Source organism: Nipponia nippon, unplaced genomic scaffold (genome assembly GCF_047370975.1).
Source record: "Nipponia nippon isolate SJK-2023a ecotype South Korea unplaced genomic scaffold, ASM4737097v1 scaffold_3, whole genome shotgun sequence".
NCBI lineage: Eukaryota > Metazoa > Chordata > Aves > Pelecaniformes > Threskiornithidae > Nipponia > Nipponia nippon.
This window is the reverse complement of record NW_028262347.1, coordinates 53,882,953-53,910,241: the sequence shown is the minus strand read 5'-3', so window position 1 is coordinate 53,910,241 and position 27,289 is coordinate 53,882,953. Positions and strand designations below refer to the sequence as shown.

Here is a 27,289-nt window from a genome sequence, read left to right as displayed (position 1 = left end):
CGTGTCTCCGAATTTATCATGGTACCCGCCCCACATAGCCATGGGTCTTGGGGTGGTATGTGGACAGTGTAGGACCAGACCTATGGCTTCGCAGAGACAGGTGCATGGGAGAAGATATAGAAGTGTCGTACCCAGGCTGCATTAGTTCTGCTGCTTCTGGAATAACTTATTTTCTACTCTTGCTTGGCACTCTTCTGTTCCTAGAATAAAATAAATAATTCACCGTTTATCATTCTCATTGCAATAGGTCTGTTCTGGTTCATGGCTAAGACCAGGAAAAGGGAAATCTCAAGGAAATATGAGCCCTTTGACTAAACTAACAAATTAGGCCAAATTAATGAGAATGGATTTATCTATTGAACTCTGAGAGGAGCTGTTCTTGACAGTACAGACTGCTTTCCCCCCTCTTTTAAAATTTCCTCTTCTCTCTCCTTTTTCACTTCTGACTAATCCTTGAGAAACTGTTTCTCTGGTTTCCATATCTTTTTTTTCTTATAGCTGCCTTGCCAATTCACTCTCACTCCAGGACCACTACTCTCTCTATATTACCCCCTCCGCCATCCCATTATAGGGAAGATCTAGAGCAGCAAAGATAGTTATTTTGCCAATTTCCCATGGGTCTAGTTCATTGGACATGGTTTTGCAACTGTGAAATATTGTTTTAATAAAGTTCAAGAGGGGAAACTATTGGCACTAAAAATTAATACACACTCTTGGTGGAATCTTTTATCTTAAAGGTGATACAGGAGGGAATTTCTGGAGGAGACTTCATTACTACTGGGACAGAGGGTGGTAAATTGACTTCAGATATGGGATACTTCCAAGATACTAATACTTGTTCCTTGGCTCCAGATACATACATGTACAAATGCCCTTTTTGCTTTCTTTTCTTCATTCCTGGTACTTTTTTCTTGCACATACTTTGAGTTTAAATGCAGCTTTCTTCACAGGATAATCCCTATCAGGGCTTCTTTTTTGTTCTCTATGCAAGATTGTAAACCCTAGATCACAATTGAAACCTGAGAAACATGAGTTTTAAATGCCACACAGCTGCTAACAAAGTTGAACAAAAAACTTAGTTTACTAGTTTTAAGTGAATAGTGCTGTTTTAATAATCTGCATTGTAAGTAAGGATCATCCATCATTGAAACATGTACAAATTACTTATTTCAATTTTTTGAGGACTTCAATCTGAAACCATAGAAACTGAAACCAGTCTGGTTTTGAAAAAAGAATAGTACTTTGGTTTTTTTTTCCCCCCACTGAAAAAAAATTGACAACGTTTTAGTAAATTTACCTCCTAGTGCACAGTATTCGGGCATTTTGCCTTATTCAATGAATACGGCTTATAAGGCAGAGCTTAAAAGGAACGACTCCCTTCAGCATGATATGGAAAAGGAAGGGGGAAGGAGAAAGTGGATGGCACAGAAGCGATGCGTTATTTACAACCGAGTGAACGTGGGAATGCAAAACCCCGGTGCTCCCTCCCTTTTCCGCAGCCACCTCGAAAAGGTCTGAACACGAACCCGAAGCCGACTGACTGGAGGAACCATCCACCTGCAACTTCCACCAGAAAAACCCGAGCACGCCGCCCCACGTGTGACTCCCGCCGCCGCCACAGCCCCCGCCGGCGCACTCCGCCCCGCTGCGCCTACAGCTCCCGTCAGCCCCCGGCGCAGGGCCCCCGGCGCCGCCCGGCCCCGGCCCCGGCCCCGGCGGGAGCCGCCGGCGCGGAAGCGGCCGTTTGTTCACTTTCGCCAGCTGGGCAGCCGCACAGCGGAGCGGAGGGAGCCGTGGGCCTCCCTCCCCGTCCTCCGCGGCGCGGGGAGCCGGCGGGCCGCTGCCCCGCTCCTCGGGAGGCGCCGCCGCGGGCAGCCCGGGGTGTCGGCGGGCCTTCCTCGGGCGGCGGCGCCGCGATCGCGCCTCCCTCTCTCCAAGATGGCGGCGCCGTTGGCGGTAAATTCGGGTAAGAGGAATCTGAGCGCGGGGCCGCGGCTCCTCCTTCTCCTTCGCGGCGGTGCCGCTTGCCCTCTTCCCCGTCGCCCGTCCGCCCGGCAGCCGGTCGGGGGGCGTCGGCCCCGCGCCCCTCCTCAAAGCCCTTGGAGCCGGGGGCGGCGGCCCTGGGAAGGCCGAGTGTGAGGAGGCGGCGCGGCCCGAGCGGGCGGCGGGCAGGGCTGCGGTGGTGCTGGCAGGCGGTGGGGAGAGCGGCCTCCGTGTGGGCCTCCTGCCGTGCGGTGGTACCCGGGGCGCTCAGGCCGCGCAAAGGTGCCTGGTGAGGTGATGGAGCTCGGCAGGCAGAGCTGCCCCCCTGCCTGGCTGGTCCTGGCAAGGAGTGCGTGGAGCCGGTGACATGAGACAGCAAAGGCCACCTTGGTTCGAGAGGACTGTGGTAACTCAGTGCGTGTGTGATTAAGCATCGCTTCTGTTTTGCACTCATCTCTTAATGCTGTGTGTAATAAAACGCAAAAGAGAAATACATCTGAATTTTGCTCTGTGCTGCACAAGAAGTCTGGAAATGTTGAGCTGATTTCTCTTGCGTTGAGTGTTGCTAAGGATTAGGAGCATCAGGATCATCTTTGGTCCTTTCGGAGTCTGTCACAAGGAGCAGTTTTGGGTTACTAAGGCAGCACTTGCCCAGTATAACTGGGGAATAAATTGAATACAAAAGGAAATGACTAGATAATCGGAGAATAACTTAGGAGGTCATCTGGTCCGACACTCCTTCTTTTCTTCCCCCTTAAAGTAAGACCAGCTCAATCAAGTGGCTCTGGGCCTTATCTAAACTAGTTTTGAATACTTGTAAGGGGGAAGATCATCCCAGAGGCCTCTCTGGCCCTCTGTTCCAATGTGTGACCATCCTCACAGTATTTTTTTTTTTTTTCCCCTGATAGCTAATTGGAAGTTTTGGTATTGCAGCTTGTGTCAGTTGCTGCTTATCTTCTCCTGGGGTACCTCTGTCTCTGTTTTCTGTGTATAGTGCCATTCAGTAGTTGAAGACAACAAAGCTCCCATCCTTCTTTAGCCTTCTTCTTTTATAAGACTGAACAAGGTCAAATCTTTTCAATCTCTCCTCATTCATCCTGTTCTCTGGCTCCCTATTTCAGTGTCTTGCTCTGGGGAGCCCAAAACTGGACACAGTAGTGGAGTGAAGAACTCTCACAGATGCCTAAATAATCACTTCCCTACACCTGCTGGCTGCAACTATGTTAATACAGCCTGGTGCATAGAGGCCTTCTTTGCTATGAGGACGTGCTGCTGACTAGTGTTCAGCTTCCCATCTACCAGGACGTTTGGGTGTTTTTCTGTAAAGCTGCTTTCGAGTCGCCTGGTCCCCAGCCTGTACTGTTGTGTGGAGTTATTCTGTCTCAGGTGCAAGATGTTGCCTTTGCTGTTGTTGAGCTTCATTAGGTTAATACAGGGAGAATGGAGACCCTGTGAAAAGCAGTTGCAACTAGAATATGGGAATGGCCAAAAGGTCTGTAACTAAGGTGGTGTGTGTCATAGTGACTAGTTAATAAAATTAAAAGCTCCCTTCCTGTGTCAAGCAAGGAGTAAATTTTACAGAGAAGACATTCTGGTCTAACTGAATCAATTACATCTCTGACTCCTCACAGAAAATCAGTAATAAAGCAAAGACCCTTCATTTGAAATGTGACTTTGTTAAAGTGAAAATTGGAGTAGTTCAAATGTGACTACACTTTATTGTATAAATTACATGACAACTACAACTGCTGTTGTTGCCAAAAGAAGCAACCCAGCCTGTCCTTCCGTGCTGCCCCTGATGGGATGGTCAGCCTTTCTAAAACTAATAATAATAGAAATAGCATAAGTGGGAAAAAGTCAGCATGGTCACTGAAGTCCAACCTTTTTTCCATCCCAGTTGCTTATTCCTTTCTCCGCAATACTCCATCTTTGTGCTAGCATAGCCTGTGCCATCACAGAGCAAACTGGGTTGTAGGTGTGATCCTGCTGAAAATAAGCTCTTTTTTTGGATTAGTTTTCAGTTAGAAAAGTTAGATCCTTAATTTGTTTTAATGCCTTACAGTACATGTATTTGGGCTGGTGCAAAGCAATTATGTTGTAGGGTCAAGAGCAAACAAATGGGACAGGGAAGTAGTTGAACAGCTTTTGGCAGGCACTGTGGATTGCTGCTGGTGTTTATTGGACTTGGTAATTTAATAAGAGTGAAAAGACTGTTTCAAGTGGAAGTAAATCTCTGAACTCTGAAGTTACGTGGGAGAGCCAATTACAGTCTGGAGTGTGAAATTATTTGTCCAATAGTAGCTATTTTTAGTGAATCTGTCTAGGCAGGGGTAACATGGTATGATTAAAACACTCTGATGCTTAAAAGGACAGAGGATTTATCCTTTTTTACAGGCTGTCCTCTCAGATACAGCTCTACTGGCACTGCTAATTGCGTTGTAAATGACCATAGTTTTTGTTAGTGCTGAGTTTGGGGTGAGAGGGTTTGGTTTGTTTTGGTTTTATTCTTGTTTTGTGTGGTTTCTTCCTTTGCAACAGAATAAAACTGACAGAGTTTTACTTGGTTTGCTGCTTCCAAGACACCTTAGGTAGTGCTAAAACTGACTGAAACCAGTGGTCTCGCTCCGAGACCTGCTCTTGCCTCCATGCTCACTTGCTATGCTTTGACTTGGCTAACGCTGCCTTGTTATTCAGGGCATTCATGTAGCATTTTGTGTTGCTTTGAGGTGGTGTCTTGATTGTATGAAAAAGAGGGGCATCTTCACATCAGAGTAGCTACCTCTTGCTTGCTGTCTTAACATAAGCAGCCTGGTCAAGACGAGGTGTGGATATGTTTGACTTTGATGCACCTAGTCAGGTTTATCTTGAGGGTTAGAGCTGGTCAGAACAAGCTACTTGAAAATAAAATATTGCCTCTGTACTTGATTTTATACCACAGTGTTAACTTGTACATTAAAAAGAAGGGGAAAAAAAAAAGTTAAGCCAGTTTTAGGTGAAATGCTAGAATTTTTTGTATATAGGCTGCTCTGCAAGGCATAGTTCTGTTTTATCATTTCTTCAGAAACAAAGCCATTTTCAGAGGTCTCTGCCGTTCACTACCCACTTGCTCTTTCCCTCTGTGCTTCCAGCATTGATCTTTCTGTTGTTTTTATGATTAGCAGGGCCACTTTGTAACCTGTGTTAATGAAATACTCTGATTTTTAAAAATAAGATTGGAAGAACTCTGGAAAATGTCGCTTCCCCCTTTCTTTAATTTGGATCATTTGACTAACATGACTTACAATGCAGTCCATCAGAGTTAATGAAGCAGGCATGTGTACGGTTGGGAACAAGTGGCTCTGAATGAAGGAAGGCAGCAACCTCTTAAAGTAGCTTTCCCACTAGCAAAATTGTAGCATGCAAAATCCACCGCTAGCTTATAATATCTTTGGGTCAGGGACCATCTCAATAGATGCTCAGAAACACATAACACAGCCTGCAATCAGGCAGTGGTTGTTATGTGGTAGCTTGCAGGCAAACAATACAATTGGTAGTAAATTTATCTGGTATGTTTAGCAGTGACTTGTGGTGTGTAGAATCTGAAACTTACACAAATACAAATGATATCTAGCAAGGGAAACAATTTGGTACTTCTGTTTAATGTGGGTCTTAAAATTTTGAGTTTTTTTAAAATAGGTTAATACTATGCGGTAAGAATAATTTTCCATCTGTAAGGTTTTCAGTTTAGACAACGATTCTGGCTGAAGTCTGAAGACTAATTTGGTATACTGTTTTCATGAGACCTGATGATAAGGAAACTTCTAGTGCAGTCTTCATGCTACAGACTCTGGGTTCTGAATTCAGAACCCAACTCAACTTCTAGTGAGGAAGAGATCATTCAGCTGTAGTACTGAATTCAGATTTGAAATATGCAAAGGAAACTTTTTCAGTGTTGAGGGAGAGGAGAACTTGTATTTCTAGAGTAGGGTCAGACTTCTCTTAAATAATATATTTGTGCTTGCTACCTTCCAGAAATAATCTGGTCTCTTCTAAACACAGTCAGGTAATTATTTATATTGATCTATTTATTTCTAGCAAAGGAAATTCATATCTTTATGAAGGTCTTGTACAGAATGTTAGCAGCAAATGTGTCTTAGGGATCAAAAGTACTTTCATTTCAATTTTAAAAATAAATACGAAAGATGTGTAAACGTGAAAGAAAGTGTCCTTAGGCTTATGATTTTTGTTTCTCATGTAATATTGCCTTTAATCTTATGTTTTCGGTTTCTAATTTATTTTATTCTACACAGGCTGATGCAATGATGCAACAAATTCTGATAGTACTTCTGTTTGTTTTCAGTCCATCATATATTAGGTACTTCTTTGTTTTGGATTTTTCTGTCAAAAATGGAAAGCAGGAAGCCTGCCTTGCCGAGTTACATTCAGATTCAAGGTCTGCTGTCCAATTCTTAGTTATCCTTCAGTCTTACCAAAGTGGAAATTTCTTAGGCATATAAGGATGAAAGATTACAGAGCTTGTATCAAATATCTTTATAAGATGACTTTCAGCCCCAGAACTGAGCTGTATACATCATCTTTTCTGCTTCTCTTGCTCCCTAAATGCATTTAGGTTTTATATCGGACCATTGTTGTTATTTTTTTCTGCCTTAAAGAAAAGAAAATATTCTTTGCTTCGTAACAGTCTATACTGTCAAACTGGGACTAGTAGTAAGTTAAAAAAGGCTACTTATTGAAAATAGTGTATAAATAATTTGTTTTCTTTCTTTCTCCATTTCAAATACATTGTTTTATTTCTTCTTTTAGCTGCCAGCTTGTGGGGTCCATATAAGGACATATGGCAGACTGTAATGAATGCCATTTGGAAAAGGCAGCCTGAAGCTATTCATCGCCTTGACCAGGTTTTAAAGAAACACAAATCTGACTTCATTTCTCTCTTCAGAAATCCGGTACTGGACTAATGCTCTTTTGTGGAATGAGTTGGAGAGCTGATGATTTACTGTCTTGTATTGTTGTATTCCATACGATTTAGCCCCTGACCATTCTTTTCATTCTATGTTTTTACAGTACATAACACAAATGTGTTATAGCAATCTTGTTCTGCTGTAAGAATACAAATAGCTTGAATAATACATATTATTTTGTGTTTTGTACAGAATAATTTTATCTATAACTTTTTTTTTCTTTAATTATTTGAATGCTATTTTGAAAGGACTAGTAAAAGTATCTGATGATCCATCGGTCAAGTATTAGCTTTTTCCGCTTCTCTTGTGTGTCTGAAATAAAGCACAAAACTGTTCTGTCTGGTTCATGCTCATGCTTCAGTCAGGTTAATGAACACGCAGAACAGGTGAACACATGAATTTCCAAAATATAGAATGTGTCTTGTCAGGAATGTGAGATGATGTGGAAAAACTCACTATTTCTTGGCTGATGGATCACAAGGTAGCAACTAGAAATATGTCTTCTTTCAGTGGTGTTACTTCTGAAATAGTATATGGCTTTGTAAATGGATAGGTCAGAAAATTTAAGAGTCAGCTATGGAGTTTTGTCAGTATATTTTAGCATCTGAGTTTAACAGAAAAAAGAATGATGTAAAAAATAGTTCTTTGGAATAATGCAGCAGTTCTGATCAACAACTCAGATGTCCTTTATTGAGCTGATACCAATTCCTGTTGAGAATTGTATCAAAATTTACTTTCAATCTCCATTATTCTGAGTAAACTAAATGTCAGCACCAATTGTATAAGATTATTTTTGGTACGTTCCCACAAAGAGACGATTGCTGTGCAAGCATGAAGCATTTTTAGGATGCCTTTACTATCTCTGTGTTTAAAAACACTGCCTTTGTTTTTATGACGACAACATAACCTGTCAGAACTGTATTTGTGAGGAAGGATTAATGTGTAAAGATTTATTTAGTATTTGATCTTGCCATTTTGAATAACTTCCGATGCTTGTTTTTCTTTCAGCCAAAGAATGTTCAGCAGCATGAGAAAATTCAGAAAGCAAGTACAGAAGGGGTTGCTATCCAGGGTCAGCAGGGAACTAGGCTTTTGCCAGAGCAACTCATCAGAGAAGCCTTTATCCTCAGTGACCTCTTTGATATTGGAGAGTTGGCAGCTGTTGAGCTCCTTCTAGCTGGTGAGAAGGGAAAATATTTAAGGGCTGGAGAAATACAACTTCAATAGGGCCTTCTTATTTAAGTGTATGATTAACATGAATGCATGATTCAGTCAAGGCCTTAGTTTCCTAACACAGAACGTTCTTAAAAAGAAATTTACCGTCACTGTAATGTAATATGATAAGTGTTCTGAACCTTAATGTTCATATTTTATGTAGCTATTGCAAAAGGGGGGAATAATTTGAGGGGTTTTTATGATTTACTTTATCACCGAATTTAGAAATAGTTTAAAAATAATTGATTGAGAGCTTTTCCATAAAGCAGTGTAATAGATATTGGTTCTTCAAATTATGTATTAGTTACACATTGATATGTGACTCTATTTGGACCATAATCTAATAACTGATTACTAAGAGAAGTATTCTGGAAAGTGACACATGCATTGCATTTAGAAAAGTGATTTCAAAGTTATTAAAATATAATTGTGAGTTATCATTTCTAGCTACTGTTCATAATTTAAAAAATTGACGAAGTAGCTTGTGAATTTGTCACCTTTGGAAAGCCATCTTCAAGTCAGCTTTGTTTTCTATTTTGAACTTGAATTTTTGATGTAAATTCAGACAGAAAACTTCATTTTGAATAAAGAAAAGATATTTTGCTGATAATCAGCTTGAATAGATTATTAAGATGGGTAGATATCGGTTGCAAATGCCGTTTGGACGAGGATATTTATGGACTTGCACTTCTATTTCTTTTAAACTTTTGGATGTTTTAATAGTTGAATATCACTTTTAATAATAGCACCCAAAATATCTGTGATTCCTTTTAAGTGCCTGAAACAAATCAAAGTGATAGTGAATAACCATGGTTGCTTTGAATGCTATACTTGTATTTCAATTAGAAATACAAAGATACAGAGCTGTTATCAAAGTGAGTATGTTCAACTTTCTGTGACTGTTCTGTGCATTTCATTCACTAGGAGAACACCAGCAACCTCATTTTCCTGGCCTTACAAGAGGTCTAGTGGCTGTTCTGTTGTACTGGGATGGAAAAAGATGCATTGCCAATTCACTACGAACCCTCATCCAGTCACGCCAGGGCAAGACATGGACATTGGAACTCAGGTCTGTTTTAGGGTGATGAGCTGATCAAAGCTCTTTGCTTTGAGTGCTTTTAGGACTAATTAGACTCAGGGGAATATGAATATTTTCAAATTTGTTTTTCTTATAACCTGATGCAGCTGCTTTTATGTTTGTTTTTAAGCATAATATTCTTTTTTCTTACGCATATTTTTATTGAACTATAAGGATATCCATTTTACTTGCGGTTCTTTCATGCTACTTCACCTTTTGGCAGTGTTTTGCTTCAGATGCCCTCCCGGTCAGTGTTGCTCTGACTAGTGATGGTTACTCAGTATTTCAGAGACTGTGTGTCCATCCTTGCTGTATTCTGATTTTCCGTGTCCTGCAAAACAGAGAATTGTGCTCCTGCTTTTACTGAAAATGGATGCACTATCTACTGGTGAACATAATATGCTAACATTTTTTGACTTTAGAAAGAAAACCGTATGCACTGTTTACTTCCAATGCACAGTAATGGCTTGATTAGAGAAAGATTAAGAGATGTGTTCTGGTGTAAATATAAATTCTGAAACATAAAATAAATGATTACTTTAGAACTAGCTCCACCACTTCAGTAGGGTGTATGTAATTGGACAATTGCATTTACTAGTAACAAAGAGGCTGTGAGCTTGTGCGTTATGTGCATCTTATGTATAGTACTTTTTCCTTTTGATAGAAATCTTAACTAGCTGATCCATGTTGTAGTCTCATATTCCATGTTCTTGAACCTACAGTTACCTAAAGACTTTGTATCCGTTCAGGATAATGTTTTGAGAGGGCACCGCTTACTGATAAGCGATGCCCATGTAGTTACTTTATGTATATAATGTAGTTGTACATTTTCTGTCAGCAAATACATTTGATGGGATTCATTATTTTAGACTTCCTCTGTGACTGGGAATAGTATGATTAATTGTTAAATTTATATTCTTTCCATTATAGTCAAGAGTTAATGTCCATGACAACACGCTTTACAGATGACCTAATGGAGCAGGGTTTGACTCAGAAGATCCTCACTCTTGTGTCTCACATTGATTTGAACAATGAATTTGATAAACTCCAGAGAGAGCGAGGATTGGGCAGTGAGAAACATCGCAAAGAGGTAAATATTCACTGGGTGTGAATATTCTTCTGAATTACTGTACAGATTAGAATACAGTTAGACGGTCAAGAGATATGGTGTGATTTTTCTTTTTCTCTCTCTGTCTCTTTTTTTTTTTTACTTTCTAGTTTCTGTTCTCTACCTTTGCAAGCTTTGTTACTGTCTGAGGGATCATAGTAACTACTCCACAGCTTGTGCTATACCAGTGTGGGATCCAGGTTACTTCCTGCATTTCTGTTTTGCTGTTGCTCCTTGATGCTAGGGCATACCTTATTTTTAGTGAAGAAGTGTAATCAAGTACAATAAAAAAGTAAGCCTATTTGCACTATGTGTAAATCTCTTCTTTTTTTTTTTTTTTCAATTTTATTCTAAAGACTGTATATTAAATCATCTGCTCTCAGCACTACCGTTATCAGCACCATTGGAATAAAAATAGCAAACTAAAATTCACAAATTATTAAAACAGATTGAAATCAAGTCTAGTCAGGCAAATAATGCTTTTCTTAATAATCCAATTGTGTTAATATGAACAGAAGCATTTCTAATAGTGAAGTGAGAATTGCCTGAAAATGAGTTCTCATTTTTGTAATCCTTGAACTTAATTGAGACTGTGACTAACTGCAGAGTATGTTTCTAGTAGGAAGATTTTAAACATTATTGTTTTAATTTCTGAACTTCCGTCTAACGGGTGTTGTGTCTAAAAATTATTCTATGTTATAATCAGTCAATTTGTTTTCCACCAAATAACAAAAGTGTAAAACTAGTTATTAATCTAGAAACTATGCACAGAATATTGTTCTGATTTACCCTAAATTACCTTGATTTACCTTAATTTTACCTTAAAATTCATTTAACGCTTAATGTTCGAAGATTTTTTTTTTTTTTTTTTTCTTCCTTTTAGGTGGACTACCATATTTCCCTCTGTATTCATTAGAACTAGTATTCTGCTGGAGTCTGTGCGCAAATCTCTTGCTGTGTTAAATGTTGAAAACTTTTTATCACCATGCATGTGATTTTACTGGAGATAGAATGCTTATAGCTGTTTATTTTTTATTTAACCAGGTACAATGGATATAGGGCAAGAATATTATTAGAAGCTCGTAATTTAGCTAAATAAAATACAGTTTTACGAAGACCATTATGAAAGGCTATTAGTGGCTTTTTATTTTTTTAAGTGTGTTTTTTTTAGCTTCTGTTTTCATAAGACAAAGCAGTTAAAACTCAGCTTGGGGGGAAGAATGAAGTTAACAAATGAAATAAATGTCCTTGTTTGAAACCAGGTAATTTTTGGTGTAACTGTTAGAAAAAAGACAAACTGTTTTCAAGAGCCATTGGACTTGATTGTATCATAGCATACAGTATTTTGCCAAATAAAAAAAATATTTTTAGTATGAAAATGCTTGGTACCCTTTATGTTGGCCATGATAGTAGTTCCATACGTAATAGGGGATGATAGATTTCATTTATGCTTATATTCTAAAGTTGATATAAATATTTTGTCTGGGGGAAGAAAGTTGTAATTTTAAAGGTCTTTCATATTTCTCAGTGTCTTAAAAGTATAAAGGTATTTGTATAGTCAGTTGAGGGCATCTCTGTTGGGGCAAGGGGAAGGCTGTGACCTTATCTGGATATAACTACCAGGACAGTTGTGTATTAGAGACAAGGAATGTGACTTTTGTGTGATATGTTTACAGCTACAAAAGTTTTATGTAGATTCATGTCTCCTGACCTTGACAGAGACACTGGTTTGCATGTAGTCATATTCCAGGATATCTACTTACACCTCATGTGAAATGCGTGGGAATATGTATGCATTTAACAAGCAGAAGTGTGCCTTTTGTTGTTTAGCAATTAAAAAAACCCAACATTTTGTGTAGCTGCTGTCATTAGAGTAATTTTTAACTTAACCTAGTCATACTGACTGACTGAGAAGGACAAATTCACCATGTTGTCAGAATATTTGTGTTCACTGTTTTTTGTTTGGTTTTTCTTTTAAAGGTTTCTGACCTCATTAAAGAATGCCGACAGTCCTTGGCTGAAAGTCTCTTTGTCTGGACCTGCCAGTCACCACTGAGTAAGGATGACACGCTAATCCTCATAAGTTACCTGGAGAAAGTAACAGTGGAAGCTGATGGCTCATTGGATGGCGTGAACTTGTCTCTTCTCATGGCTCTCCTTTACTGCTTTGATGTGAGCTTTCTGGAACAAGGCACAGAGGATCGTGAAGGTAATGCTGGCATGTTTCCCCAAGAGGTTATGTTGTGCAGATGGATAAATTGTTATTTAACCAGTTTTGTTATTGATCAGTAACAAATTGGTAGGATTTTGCATGTTTGTTTTCGCATTCATTTACTGGGTGTTGGTGTTGTGTTTGATTCTGTTGTTCTTCAAGATTTGATGCACCGGCTCCCTCTGCTAACAGAAAGACAGTATATAGCAACAATACACACTCGTCTTCAGGAGTCTCAGCCTTGGAAATTACCAGGCCTGCAAGCTACTGTTAGATTAGCCTGGGCGCTGGCATTACGAGGAATATCCCAATTATCCGATGTGACAGGTAAATTACCCTAAAGTGCAGTTACTGCACATTAGTATTCAGAGCTTGCAAGTGGCGTAAGTTAAAGTATGTTACCTTTTTGAAGTGTTAGTATTTACCTTTATGATAAAATTACCATTGACACTCCTTTAAAGCTTTCTCAGTATGTGAGTTTGGTTGTCGAGAATTGAATTGCTCTGAAATGTACACAGGTTTAGAAAAAATTAGTTATTAGACAGTAATATTGCATAGTGTCTCATTGAAGTGAAAGAGATTTTCATGTACTGAAAAATGTGAAAGATTGCATTTTAGCAGCTTTAGTGTCATTTGAACACTTAAGAATAGATTCATGCTTATGAGTTTTTACATCTGTGAATGTTAAACCTCAGTATCTTGAGAGGACAAATCTGTTTTTAATTTTTTTTTCTCTCTGTACTTCACAAGCTTTCCAGGCTCCCTACTAGGTCACAATTGAGTCTACTCCAGAATATCTATTAAGGAAAATATAAACATTATAATTAATGTTTAATTAAGGTTGTTTTGTGATTCTTCGTTCACAACCTTAGCGTTGATTGGATAAATGGATTATGCACTGTAACACTTACTAAAGAAGAAAGTTGAGATCATCACCAGACATTAACTTGTCTTTTACAGTCTAGTGTTTGCCTATATGGTAGAAAAAACGTAGTTGATAGAAGCACGTCGCTTTGCATGTCAGCTGGGTATTCTGAAATATGTTTTGTTTGGTAACAGATAATTGTAATTTATTTTTTTCCCTCTTGTGATTTTTGTTGCCCAGCTCTTGCAGAATTCACTGAGGCAGATGAAGCAATGGCAGAGTTAGCAGTTGCTGATAATGTCTTTCTGTTCCTGACTGAATCTGTTGTGGGGTCTGAAAACTTCTACCAGGAGGAATTTTACATTCGCAAAATTCATAACCTTGTCACAGACTTCCTTGCACTCATGCCAATGAAAGTAAGTTCTTGAGAAATGTGAGCATCTCTTCTGTATTTCTCACATTAGGACAGGTAGCATAGAGATTCAGATATGACCCTCAGCTTGAGGTGGTGCAGTTCAGAAAACTTGTTGACTTCATGGAACCCGTATGGTTTGGGATTTGTTTTCCACACTGAAGTACAATGTGATTTTTAAAACACTTTAGTGTGGTGAGATTTGCAAAGCAAACTTTGGTGGTGGTAGTGGTTTTGTTTTGTTTTACATGATTAAAATTTAAATGAATGCTGAAATTGATGGCAATGTAAGTGGGTATTGGTTTTGTTGTTGTTGTTTTGTTTTTCTTTTGATACAGACAATAGTGTAACCTAATTTAACTTATGGGTTTGTACATTTTTAATTTGTTCTTTTACTAATGATGTTTTTCGTATTTAAGGGGAGGGATTCTGCTTTTTGAATAGTATCAATTGTTGGGAAAATGAGCAGCTGTTTTCACTAGAACAGCAGAAATGCTGCAAAAGGTTTTTAAAAAAAGGCTTGAAGCGATTACAACAGTTTCATTTGTGCAAGACCTTGTATCTAGACATGGAAAATTTAAAATTCCATGAAAACACTTTTATTTAATTGATGGAGGCTTTATTTTGTGACTTTCATTGTGTTGAGCTGTAGTTGGAGTTGCCAAACAATTACTTTTTTCAATGTGCAAAAAGAATTTAAAAATGTATTTTGTTCATTGTAACCTCGCAGAATGAGAACAATATTGGCAGGAAAAACAATATTTGAGCCTTAAGAATCTTTGAGGGCATATATGAACATGTTGTAGACAGCTTTTAGGTTTAATCCTAATTTATTTATAATCTGTTGGTGTTGCATGTTGTTTTCTCAAGCTGTCTTTTTAACCCACAGAATATCCATAGAACAAGTATAATGTCAGTTCAAACAAGTTCATGTCAATAACTTTACAGCTATATTTCTGCTGCAGTGGCTGCCTGCATACACTTATCACGTTGTTAACAGGCTTTGGACGTCCTTTGAAGGCTGCATGCAATGGTGTTTTCTGTAATACAGACACAGTAGCCTTTAGGAATCTTTTCAATATATGAGGAATATGTGAGGTATATTTTATGGAAGTTCCTTAAGCAATCAAGTGCAAACAGGTTTGGAACTGGGACCTTTTTTATGAGGCAGTTCTTCATTGACTGGTGTTGCTTTACAAAAGACGAAATGTCTCCCTGTAATGATACCGGTTCTTATGACAGGGATATAAGGTAGATTTTTGAAGGAAGGTGGAAGAGCTGGAGACTGACCCAGGCTGAGGTTGCTGCCATATTAGATTTAGAACAGATGTGACCCTGTCTCCTGTATGCACAGAACTGCCTGAAAATCCCAAGGCTGTTGGTTGGTTTGTTGGTACAGCTCTCATCTTCGTTGCATTATGGAATTGGAGGCTTTCTCCCTGGGAAGTGTATTTCTCTTCCATTTCAGTTTTTTTGCTTTTATTCAGATCTGCAGTTGATTGTGGCTAATGCCTAAAGATGAAGAGAGATATTTTTCATTACAAGCAGGATTTTGTAATACAGGATATAAGCAAAAATCTGACTGTTGACTTGTATTCCAGTTTGATAGAGGCCAGTTAGTTGTTTTACAGGAAAGACTTTGTTAGCAGGCAATTGGGATATAGCCCTACAAGGGAATTTTTTTGTCTTAGCTGCTATTAGTTAGTGGCTGGCTTATGTACTCAGCTATTTCTACTGAATTTCAAATTTTAGGTAAAGAGAAATGTCTGCTTTGCAGGATCTTTTTTTTTTTAATATATATATATATATATATATATATATAAAACCTTTGTTCAGTTTTATTTAAATCTGTAAATCAGCATTTTATTTAACTCTTCTGTATAGTTTTAACATTTATGCTGCTTGCCAGTGATGATTTGGGTAAATCTTTTGGTTGACTGCATTACATTCAGAACTCAATAATTAGCTTTCGTAGTTCAGATAATTCATTATTTCATTTATCGACGCTCAATTTTGTCCGTGTATTAATTTTGTTAGTATACTAATTTGGCCAGTTTGCCCTGACCCTTTCCACAGTTATTTCTAGTTTTTAACTATTTTTTCTTGATGAGACACAACTATGTTGCTGCTCATTTAATTTTGCAAATTGAGATATATTATAGACCATGAACCGGTCTCTATTGACCATCACCATGTTTTAATTTTTGTTGTGTTGAATTGGTTGCTTATTTCTGTTTCTTGTTCCTCAATGTCTGCTTAGTATTTAACAAAACTTAACTTTTCATCTCATGGCTATTTGCTTTCTATAAGCCTCTGGTGGGGTGTTTTGTCAAAGGCTTTTTGACATTAAAATTAAATGTCAGCTGTCTTTTGTTTAGTAATTAGTTTTTGCAACACAAAGAATTTTAGGATACTGATTAAAGTTATTTGTTTGTTTTTTTTAAATTGTTGCAGTTGTTCTTCTCCTCCCTTCTCTCTCTCTTTCTCTCTGTTTTTTTAAAAAAATTTTCCTCTGTTGTGTTTATTGACATGTAGTAATGCTTTTAGTTGCGACAGACTGGGTCAAAAGTAATTACATCAATTCAAAACTTTTCAAAACATAAAGTAGATGTAAGTAGAAGTAATCTTACATGGCTAAGAAAGGTATACAATCCACAGATCTATATACAGAAAACATTCTTTTACAGTGCTTTCCGTTTCTTTTCACTCCTTGTGGATAATGGTCTAACTTTCTTTGTTTGAAGCTATGCCATCTAGCTTTTGAAGTAAAAAGAGGAAAAGGACCCACCTTTCGGGGCCAAACCAGAGGACCTGGTGAAGCCAGATGGGAAAAACTCCCATGGTATAAGTTCAGGGCTTTTGGTATGAACTGAGGGCCTTGGCAGTAAGAAAGTGATTGAATTTATCTTTGAATGTAAGCTCTTGGGGGCAGGGAGGGGATTAAAAAAAATTTTGAGTATTCTTGTCATGTATGTGCAAGTTCACTTGCTTACTTAGTTTTTAATAGGCTGTTTAGACAATTCTGTTATTTCTGTTCTGTTTCATTCTTAGCTAAGTATAGATCAGTGTTTTTCTTCACTTCGTAATTGTGCAGGTGAAACAGCTGAGAAACCGTGCTGATGAAGATGCTCGCATGATCCACATGAGTATTCAGATGGGTAATGATCCACCTATTTCCCTTCGGAGAGATCTGGAGCATTTAATGCTTTTAGTAAGCCCTGTTTTCTTTTAAATTACTGTGGCAAAAAAGTGATTGTGACTTTCCTTCTTCATCAGAAAACCCATATCTGAATGATAACATACAGTGATGGATCTTTCCCTTTTGGATTAGAGAGATTTTCTTTTCTTAAACATAGATACTTTCTATAACTTTTCATGGAAAGGAATTAATTTACCGCCTTGGTGTCTGATGTTTACAAAGTGTCATTTAATTCGTTTTAGTAAATACTGCATTGTTTCTTATGTTTGAAGAATTCTTGAGCTGAAGTTATTTTACAAAATATTTAAATATCTACAATTTAAATTATAATAGGATTATCTTGACATATCTGTTGTCTTAAGCCATCTTATTTTAACGTAACTTAGAAATAGGAATTTTAAGACTACAGGCTATTACTGAAGTTGAGATCTGGCTAAATGCATGGAAATTCTTTGGAATGGAACACTTTTGTGTATCTAGACCTTAATGTTTACACAGTGTTTTATGTTTCTCCAAGCCTTCAAATTTCTCCCTATTTACTGTGGGTAAGCTATAATTAGGTTTTAGGGGTTTTCCCCCACCATTGACAAGTATTCTGATAAAGAATTGAAATGTTTAAATAGTTTTCATGTGTTGATATATTTGTAATGAGAATTTTGGAAGACTTTTTTGTATTTGCTGTAGAGTAGGCTAGGCAAGGTCACCCCATTAAGGCTTCTGGAATTACAAAGTCCCTAATTTCAGTAGAATTTTGACCACAAGTGTACATTTAAAAGAAAGATCTTTCCATTTCTGTCATATTTTTTAATAAAAGAAAGAAAATTGAAATAAAATAAAATTGAAAGAAAATTTAAATAAATATATTTATTTAAATATGAGTTATTAAGGCTACCTAACTGCATTTTCAAAAAAACCCCACATCAGAAAACAGATTTGCATATAGAACTAGTGCATTTTATATTTTTTGTTCATGAATAAATTAAAAACTTGTATATTTCCCCTTATTTGGCATGAAAATGTACGAGTGTGCAATTTTCAATATAGCAGTCTTTAATATAGGGATTACTTGTCTTTTTCTAAAGGTAGTCCTTTAGGTTGTAGGACATTAACAGGAAAATTTATAGTGAAATGCTTTCTTAAGTAGCTCTGAGATATATAGTAAACTTAAATGAAGAATTAGAAATGAAAATTTTCTCTGAGAAATTTGTATCTTCAGATAACAAGTAAGATTTCTAATCCTGATACTGGATAACTTGTTTTTAAGTTAATATATCAAGGTACACAAATGGTTATTTAAGGAGAAATGACACAGTTTTCTTAGCAATGCGTTAATTTATAATAATTAGATAGAAAGTTATGAAAGATTCACTTATGTGTGCATTTTGAATTTCTCTGGCTGTCATTTGTTCTGATATTGCTATTTAGAAGCTGTCATTTTCAGAGAGTTTTAAGGAATGGAACACCAGCCGTGGGATGCTTTGCCTCTCAGACATGTTTAGCTTATCTAGAAGTAGTGCTTATTGTTGAAGTAATCGTCTTTTCTTTAAGTAGTTGATATTTTTCTAACATCTTCCTTTCTCTGATAGATTGCTGAATTGTATAGGAAAGACCCCTTTAATCTGGAACTTGCCCTCGAATACTGGTGTCCGTCAGAGCCTTTGCAGACATCTACCATCATGGGATCCTACCTTGGAGTAGCACATCAGCGACCCCCTCAGCGCCAGGTTGTCTAGATTTTCTGGAGTAATTACTAGTAACTTGAAATTAAAGTAATAAAAAGCCAGGCAACAAAGTTTTTGGTATCCTTATTACAGCTAGCCTCTAAGAAGACATTATCTTTTATCAGTGGCTTATCTGCATATGTCCTGCTCTGCATCACATGGTTATTGTTTCTTGCTCTAAAATGAGCTACTGCCAGTCATTCATGGTTGTCAATAAACTTAGTAAGAAAGAGTCGTAACAAACCTCTGAAAATTTTGTTTAGGTATGATTTTGTTGCAGTTGCTAAATGGATTCTGATAACGGTGCTCTTGTGTTTTCTGTCTGATGACCTCTACATACCTTTTTCGTGTAACTGAGAAGTTAAATTCCTTAACTATAAAAAACTTTATTAGCTGTAGTTGATAGTATTTTGGAGGGTAAAAATCCATAAGAATATTGTAATTTTTTAAAGCCCAAAGGTTATAGTCCATGAGAGACAGAACTTAAAATTAGAATGAAGAAGCAATCTAAACAGATGAAGCAGACGTTCCAAAACTCTTTAGATACCTGGGATGCTGTCAGCCTTCAATGCTTCTTGAAGGACTGTGCAGTGTTAGGCAAAACCTAGTATGAGACATATCGGACACATCCCAAGACCCACCCAGAATACAGGCAACTTAAGGTAGGGGCTGGAGCAATCTGCAAATACCCTAATGCGACCTTGGGAGAAACCAGTGTGTGTGAGTTACTGTTCAGGGATATGACAAGCATAGTGAACTCTTACCCAATATCACTTAACTGTGAGATGTGTTAATAATACTGCTGTGCAGCATTTGTGAACTGAAGTAAATTTCATCACTAGAAATACAGAATTAGAGAGTGAGTATACTTTGCAATAGCATGAGTTATTTTGTTTTGTTTATTTCCTCTTTGAAACATGTTTTTTCACCTTCAGGGAAACCGAATACGCCAGTCTACAAAGGATTTTTTTTTTTTTTTGAGTTGTTATTCCACCCCTCTACCCCACCCTGATTACATTAGAATCTGTTTTCTGACTTTGGCTGCCTATTGTTTTCCTCAAATACTCAGATTTAATTTTTTTGTTAAACGCTGATCTTTATTTGTTCTAGGTTGTCTTGTCAAAGTTTGTTAGGCAAATGGGAGATCTACTTCCTTCCACAATTTACATCCCATACTTGAAAATGCTGCGAGGACTGGCTAGTGGGCCTCAGTGTGCTCATTACTGCTTTAGTTTGCTAAAAGTCAATGGCAGTAGTCATGGTAAGAAAAGTGACACTTCAGATCTTCCTCAACTCTCTTTCTTTAGAAAAGTACAAAGACTCATTTGAAATGAATTGTGGCTTTATACTTTTAACATTTCATTATTAGTACAAAGATGAAATTGGAAGGCTTTACTTGAAAATGTAATCTGTTTAAAAAACAAACAAACCAAAACCAAAAAACTTGATTAGGTAATTAAATGTCTGAGCACCTTAGCAAGTAATTCACATAATGAAATCATGCATTTTTTAAAAAAGCTGTGTCTTAACACCATAAAAGGTGCAGAATATCAGTATTGCTTATTGTAAAATATGAAGTGAGTAATGTCTTAAAGTTAAGTCGTATATTCAATAAATATAGTTATCTTTCCTGAGCTGACTTTTTTTCAGAAACACTTTGTTCTGTTAGAATTTTTTTACACATGTAATATAATAGCACTTTCTCAAAGTAAGAGATGCTGATTGGTCCTGTTTTTTGCATTAATTTTGCATTGATCAACTTGGGGAAAAAAAAACTCCTTTGAAGATATAACTAATGCTGCAAACATTCTGATTCATAAAATGGAAAACTTATTTGTACTGGCTTTTCATGTTAGCACCTTTCTGTCTCTATTAAAAAACCCAAAACCCCAACAACAAAAAAACCCAAACCAGAACCACTAATTTCAGACACAATGGCTTTACTTTGAACTTTATTGTTTCCTCTAGATAAGAAAGTTGTCCTTTTAAATTCAACTACCCTGCTTGTCACCCTGTGAAAGAGTAGAAAGAAAATTTTGTCACCTGTTTGTCATTTTTCTAGCGGAAAACATCCAAGGAGCAGGTGGCAGCCCTGTCTCCTGGGAGCATTTCTTCCACTCCTTGATGCTTTATCATGAGCACTTAAGGAAAGACTTGCCAAGTGCAGACAGTGTCCAGTATCGTCACCTGCCTCTCCGAGGAATCACACAGAAAGAACAGGATGGGTTAATTGCCTTTTTACAGCTGACCACTGTTATAGTAAGTTGGGTAAGTAACCTTTTATTTAGTTTTCTTTGTTAATACATTTTTTTCTTGCAAAACATTATCATTCAGCTGTGAAGTTCACTTGACCAAAAAGGTATGTAGGGCAAATTTACCTAGCAGTTGTTGTTATTTGATTAGTGATCTTCAAAAATATGGGAAGCATCAGGAATAACCATTATGACCAAACAAGCAGTCTGGGTGAAGCAGGAAGAGATGACACCTTTTCCTGTATTGCTGGTGTTACTGATTTTCTTGCTTTCCTGACACTTTGGTGTCATGAAGATGTCTTTCAGAAGTGAGGTACAGTCAGAAGAAATTACTATGGAGTAGGAAACTTCTTTGCATCTAATTGAGTTTGAAAAGGCAAAAATAATAGATGAATTAAAAAGGAAATGGTAGAAATCTGGCAAGGAAAGTGATCAACTGTGAAAGTTGCCTCCTGAGTTAGATTTAAAATGTCCCCAAACCAAGGGTGTAAAATGTGCCATGAATTGACTGGAAAAGGATTCCAAGAGAATAAAACTGCAATGCAGATTTTGCATTGTGAATTGTCTGGGTAATTCTGGATAGTGTGGAATTCAACTCTTCAGGACCCGCCAGGCTCTGCAGCCTAAAAATTCTGTGATGTAGTGAGATACCCTTGGTTTTGCTGACACAAACACAAGACAGATCAGTGAAACTAATCAGGCTTTTTAAAAATCATCCTTAGTAGTGGTGATAATGGGGTGTTCCTATGTGAGCTGTCATGTCAGCATTGGATAAGCATGGGGAAAAAGGAATTCTTAAAACTAATATTTCCTGGAATCATCAAACCATAACCTGGGAAGAAGTAAATTTGTTCTAAGGATGCAGGGAATTATAATTTGATGAGACTAGAGGCTTGTTCCTGTCCAGTGGTTCATTTGGGAGTCTCAAATGAGCTTACACTAGCAATGACCCTGCTCTTAGACTTAAACAAATTCATGTAAGTTCCTAGCAAATGTCCAAATGCAATTTAAGTTCATAATAGAAATATTGATAAACTCCCTCTACCAGTGCTTGAAGAAGCTGTCTAGAGTGTAAATACTTAAACTTATTTAAGACTAATTCCATGAATGTGTCTACTAAAAAAAAAAATGGGTTGTTATAAGAAGCTTATGTTATGCACAAAATTTTTCTATATGGGTAGGCACAATTTTAGTACTCGTGAGTCATTAAATAGGGCTTTTTGTTTAATTAAAATTGCTTGCTTTGGAATGGTTTGCCATTCTTCTGAAGTTTTGTGTACCTTCAAGTATGAAGCAGAGTCGTTGATACTGAACTGTGAATTAGGGATTGTAAGACATGAATAATCTTCAAAGGAATAATCTGCAGTTTTGTTTTCTGTTGAACCCCGTAGAGTGAGAATGCTCGCTTGGCTCTTTGTGAGCACCCTCAGTGGACACCAGTTGTGGTCATTCTGGGACTTCTGCAGTGCAGCATTCCTCCAATTTTGAAAGCGGAGCTATTAGAAACCCTTACTGCTTTTGGAAAATCTCCCGAAATAGCTGCTTCGCTCTGGCAATCCTTGGAATATACACAGGTATTTTACGATATTCAGTTCTTAGAACTATAGCATCCCAATCTGTTGAAATTGTCAGTGTATTTGAAATAGTATTGCATTTCCTCCTAAATTTTCTTGTTGCCATTGTTGAATATAATTTTTTCACTTAGTTAATGCAGTTCTTACTCTGAAATGATTTTGAAAATGACAGTATGGTTTTGTGCCTCAGAGATCTCATTGTCTGTGCTTATTTTACATAAATACAGGTTTCCTAACAGTCCTGTGTGTTCAATATGTTTTTTCCTCAGTGTATGTCATAAGTAATAAATGTTCTGCAGGTTACATATTTTTTCTGTTTGGGGTTGGTTGGTTGTTGTTTTTTTTTTTTTGGTGTGTAATATTCTTCCAGTGTGAGTGGTGCTCATAGAAAGAAGGGACTAGCTAAAAAGCTCCACTTTCAGCAATAGTAACTGCTAGTAACTTTCAGCAATAAACTGCTAGTTTATTGTTAATTACTAATAAAAAGGCCCTGACAATAATGACATCTTATAATAGTAGTGTGCTCACCACCTTTGCTTCCTAATTTATGATATTCCTTAAAATACACTGTTGTAAGAGATAACAAGGGAAACATCTTTCCCCTAGCCAATATAAGACAAAAATCATGAATATGAAAGTATTTCTGTTCCTTGTTTTGTTTAACAAGAAACATGATGCAGATCTTTGAGGATGTAAAGCTAGAAGCATACAAGTGTACAACATATAATCCAGCCTTTCAGACAGAAAAATCTTAGCTTTTTACCTTCTAAGAGGGTTTTGGAAACCTTTTCTTACAGCTAAAAAGTGATGAGTACCTTTTAGTCCTGATAGAAACGATGGATGTGCACTTTGATTATGTGAAATGTATTGTTTGCCTGTTTTCCTTTCTATTTCTGTTTTGAAGATATTACAAACCGTGAGAAGTCCAGGCCAGAGACAAGCAATTGGTATTGAGGTAAGGGTTTCTTTGTACCTAGGCAGCCTCTCTGACCATCTGCATATGAGTTCGGGAAACACTTGCAGAGGCTGCATCAGCTGCTGTGTCCACGGGAAACCCTTGGAATAGGAGCTGTCATTTCACTGCTTCTTAATTTATTCTCAGGCCTGCTTGTAATATCTGGAAATTTTATCCATTTATGAATCTATTGCAGCTTCGTACTAGTAACAGAGCAGCATCTAAACCCTCAAATTCCTTATGAGCAATTCTTATTAAGATTTTCCTATTTTCCTAAATAGGCCTCACTTTTGTTACATCTTAGTACAGCTCACTTCACTTCTAATAAAAGTGGTAAATAAAAGCAAAGTATGTAAATGTTGAGGCATACCTTCTAGTAGCTCAGAAATGAATGAAGAGTGTATTGCTGAACTGAAATGACAGTGCTGTTGCTTCACTGCTTTTGCTTTGTTTGTGATGTACTGTAGACAAAAATGCAGCAAAGTCAATTCATTGTAAAGTAATTCACAGATGATGCCCTTATATTATTTGTTCTCACATGTTTCTTCCTCTTTTGAAATCTTTGATTTTTCTCTTTCTGTTTTTGCTGTCCTCTTGGGAAGGTTGAACTGAATGAGATTGAGTCCCGATGTGAGGAATATCCTTTAACCCGTGCCTTCTGTCGACTCATCAGCACGCTAGTGGAGAGTTCGTTCCCCTCTAACTTGGGAGCAGGTCTCCGCCCACCAGGCTTTGATCCCTATCTGCAGTTCCTCAGGGATGCTGTATTTCTCCGATTCCGCACCAGAGCTTACCGGAGAGCTGCTGAAAAAGTAATTTTTGTTTGAAATTTTTTTTTTTTTAGGATGTAGTAAAAATGATTTGGCACTGCTGATGTTACTTAGATCTGTTTGAGAAGCTGTGCAGGTTTGATGCAGCAGAGGTAACCTGGAGCAGTTCATAGTGTTTTGATTTTGTAAGCAGGTGATTTTTGAACTCAGGCGTCATCAGGACCTATGAACTACTTTGAAGGAACCTGTGTAAAGTATCTTTTTAAAAAAACAGAAGTTGTTTATATTATTGCTAAATTTCAATTTGCTGTACAGGATTCTGCAACTCTGCTACATGGCTAATGACTTCTGAACATCACATGCCCAAATCTACAAGTCAGATTTGTCCTTTCCTCATTGCTGCTTCAGAGAATATTTGACTTGCTGAACCAAGGAATTTGAGTTTCCTTTATGATCTTTCTGGATGAAAGTGCCTGCTAAACTGTATCCTGGAAGCTATTAATGATCTATTACTAGCTGTATACCTATTAAAGACTCTTTATTGCTTGTAGTTTCAGTATACTAATGTGTATATTGTATAATAGAGCCTAAAATAGGCAATAAATCTGTTTTACTGTTCCATTTTACTTTAGAAAGAAAGCTTGGCCTTTCAAGTTATTTGACATTATGAATTATAAGTGTTGTTGGAGAGTATTTCAGAATTAGATAGTCATGCCATACTTCTGATCCATCACTGGACTGCCTATTGTATTCTTTGTCATCCTTGTCTTGTTGCTGCAGTATCAGTCTTATTCTGTGTATGACTTTTTCTTCATTTTGTGATTATCTACAGTGGGAAGTAGCTGAGGTAGTTCTGGAAGTGTTTTACAAATTGCTACGGGACTATGAACCTCAACTTGAAGACTTTGTGGACCAATATGTGGAGTTACAAGGTTAACTTGTTCATTTGTTCACTAACAAACAGAATTGTAACTTGCTTTGCTCTCTTGCCTCTGTCTTGTGATCTTGTTTAATATTGCAAGTAAGCTGGTGGAAAGCTAGACCAAGGCTTTAAGATAGGTGATGTTCAAAAAATGTCCACCTACTGTCAGGAGCTATGTTGCTGATTCAGTAGGGCTTCACGTATGCTATTTCCTACTTCCTTAGCTCTACTAGGAGGATGACTTCTGTCTCTCTTGCATTGCTGATTTGATTAAAGAGCAGCATTTGATACTTAAAAAACACCTTGGTTTTGGGCTTGTTCCTCTGGATTTCTTTGGTCTATACCTAAATCACCACTATTCATAGGGTTAATTTAAAGGTGTCAGTGTATTTGATATTTTCTCTAATATTAATATTATTGATATATTAATTACTTGGAGCAGACAGTAGCAGTAGAATTATGATCTGAAGTAATTTAATTCTGGACAACTATTCTTTGAAAGGCCAAAGTAGATGGCAGTTGCCTCATTATAGGAAATTTAAAGCTTATTTGGGCTGCAGGTTTTTTTTTTTTTTAATACAAAGTTTATTCTTAACATTGCATGCCAGCCTGATGCCTGTGGATTTGCTTGTAGCAGTAGAGAGCTGTAAGAACCACTTCTTAAATGAACAACAACTTTAAGACACACCTCTCCAGTGAGCTTGCCTCAGTCTGGGAGGCCTCTGTGCCCTGTACTTTGACAAACAGTTCTTGGCAGCTTGACTGTCTTGAGCAGTTTCTGTTAGGTCATTCCTGTCCTCAGCTAGTCCTTCAGCTTGTGTGATTATTTGTGGGTTACATGATATATTGGAGAAATGGGTTAAACCTGATCTTTTTCACTAGATCCATTTCTTGAAGTGATGCAGTGTGTGGCTCCACAGCGGCGTGGCACGTCTGTTGGCGTGTTAGGGGGCAGCACAGACACGGAATGAATGGGGGGAGAAGGGGATTGTTTAAGCTGATGCCAAAAGAAACTGCACCCTCATTCTCACGTGCATGTTAAAAAAGATTCTTACTGCTCTCCTGCTTTTATCCACCATAGTTTACTAGACTAGGTAAACCAAGAAACATTAGTCTTGACTTTTCCTTGTGTTTTGTTTTATGAGGGTCTTTGAGTTTTAGGCTGTTAGTTTCATTTTTGCACACATTGTTGCAACAGACATCCAAGTATCTGTACACTATGAGCAGGGGTTCAGTGGATCTCCTCAGCTTTGATTTCTGGAAATGCTTTTTCCCTCATCCAGGGTCTCATGCAGGTTTGGGGGGATGTAAACTTTTTCCAGTTATGTTTCAGTCTTGCAAAACCATTTAATGTAGCTCCAATGTGGTATAAAGTCCTAGCATTGATTTGAATCCAAGGTCAGATCTGGTTAGGGAAAGTCTAACTGGTTAAAGTTGAAATCGTGCTATTAGATATTCAAAAATAACAGTAATTACCACTGCTACTCTTCCCAAACTTTTTAAATTACCTAAATGGCTCATGTGTAAAGAAAACCTGTGAAGACTTTGTATGCAGTATCTTTCATCTATGTAGATGTTGCTAACAACAACGGGGACTGTTATCTTTTGTAGCTCAGGCTAGCTTGAGTAATGGAAGTCTTTTCTATTAGATGTTAATTTTTTTTCCGCTCCTCTCTTTAGGAGAAGAAATAATAGCATATAAACCACCTGGATTCAATTTGATGTATCATCTATTGAATGAGTCCCCAATGCTGGAGCTGTCCCTTAGTTTGCTAGAAGAAGGGGTTAAGCAGCTTGATACTTATGCTCCGTTTCCTGGTATGTGCCTAGAATTTATTTTTCATGTGAAGTTGAAATGCATACGAAGTTGGATTTAAAGCTGACGTTGCATATCTTCAACTTGATGTTGTTTCTCTTGCATATAAAAATTGTGTTTTGGGGAGAATTTTCCTAGTAGTGAACAACTGACAAGTTCTTTCTTGGTGTAAGGCTTGATGAATGTGGTTTATGAATGTAGTCTATTTAACTGCTCCTTTGTTTTTCTTATGGTTCTTTGTTGTTT

At 37.5% G+C, this 27,289-nt stretch overlaps 2 protein-coding genes across 5 annotated transcripts in view; one reads left to right on the top strand and one right to left on the bottom strand.

The window, feature by feature from the left end:
- Positions 1 to 1,662, bottom strand: part of CNOT4 (CCR4-NOT transcription complex subunit 4) — a 102,455-nt gene extending 100,793 nt beyond the window's left edge. For both annotated transcript variants that reach the window (XM_087766163.1, XM_087766164.1), the window contains exons 1-2: positions 1,527 to 1,662; positions 132 to 200 (exon numbers count right to left, since the gene is read on the bottom strand). The gene's annotated coding sequence lies outside the window, so the exon portion shown is untranslated. The remainder of the gene's footprint in view (positions 1 to 131; positions 201 to 1,526) is intronic.
- Positions 1,663 to 1,787: 125 nt separating this feature from the next.
- NUP205 (nucleoporin 205) overlaps positions 1,788 to 27,289 on the top strand; it is a 51,893-nt gene continuing 26,391 nt past the window's right edge. Inside the window, exons 1-17 of one of the 3 annotated variants that reach the window (XM_087766157.1) lie at positions 1,788 to 1,966; positions 6,787 to 6,929; positions 7,953 to 8,124; positions 9,084 to 9,228; positions 10,168 to 10,327; positions 12,326 to 12,554; positions 12,720 to 12,884; positions 13,663 to 13,838; positions 16,929 to 17,045; positions 18,620 to 18,757; positions 19,865 to 20,015; positions 20,817 to 21,022; positions 22,398 to 22,580; positions 23,485 to 23,535; positions 24,138 to 24,347; positions 25,138 to 25,237; positions 26,908 to 27,045. In XM_087766157.1, the coding sequence (XP_087622283.1) occupies positions 1,939 to 1,966; positions 6,787 to 6,929; positions 7,953 to 8,124; positions 9,084 to 9,228; positions 10,168 to 10,327; positions 12,326 to 12,554; positions 12,720 to 12,884; positions 13,663 to 13,838; positions 16,929 to 17,045; positions 18,620 to 18,757; positions 19,865 to 20,015; positions 20,817 to 21,022; positions 22,398 to 22,580; positions 23,485 to 23,535; positions 24,138 to 24,347; positions 25,138 to 25,237; positions 26,908 to 27,045 (2,512 nt within the window). In that variant the 5' untranslated portion in view covers positions 1,788 to 1,938. Of the gene's footprint in view, positions 1,967 to 2,037; positions 2,398 to 6,786; positions 6,930 to 7,952; positions 8,125 to 9,083; positions 9,229 to 10,167; positions 10,328 to 12,325; positions 12,555 to 12,719; positions 12,885 to 13,662; positions 13,839 to 16,928; positions 17,046 to 18,619; positions 18,758 to 19,864; positions 20,016 to 20,816; positions 21,023 to 22,397; positions 22,581 to 23,484; positions 23,536 to 24,137; positions 24,348 to 25,137; positions 25,238 to 26,907; positions 27,046 to 27,289 lie in introns of those variants that run through there. The other 2 variants (XM_087766159.1, XM_087766158.1) reach the window with 2 other exon arrangements.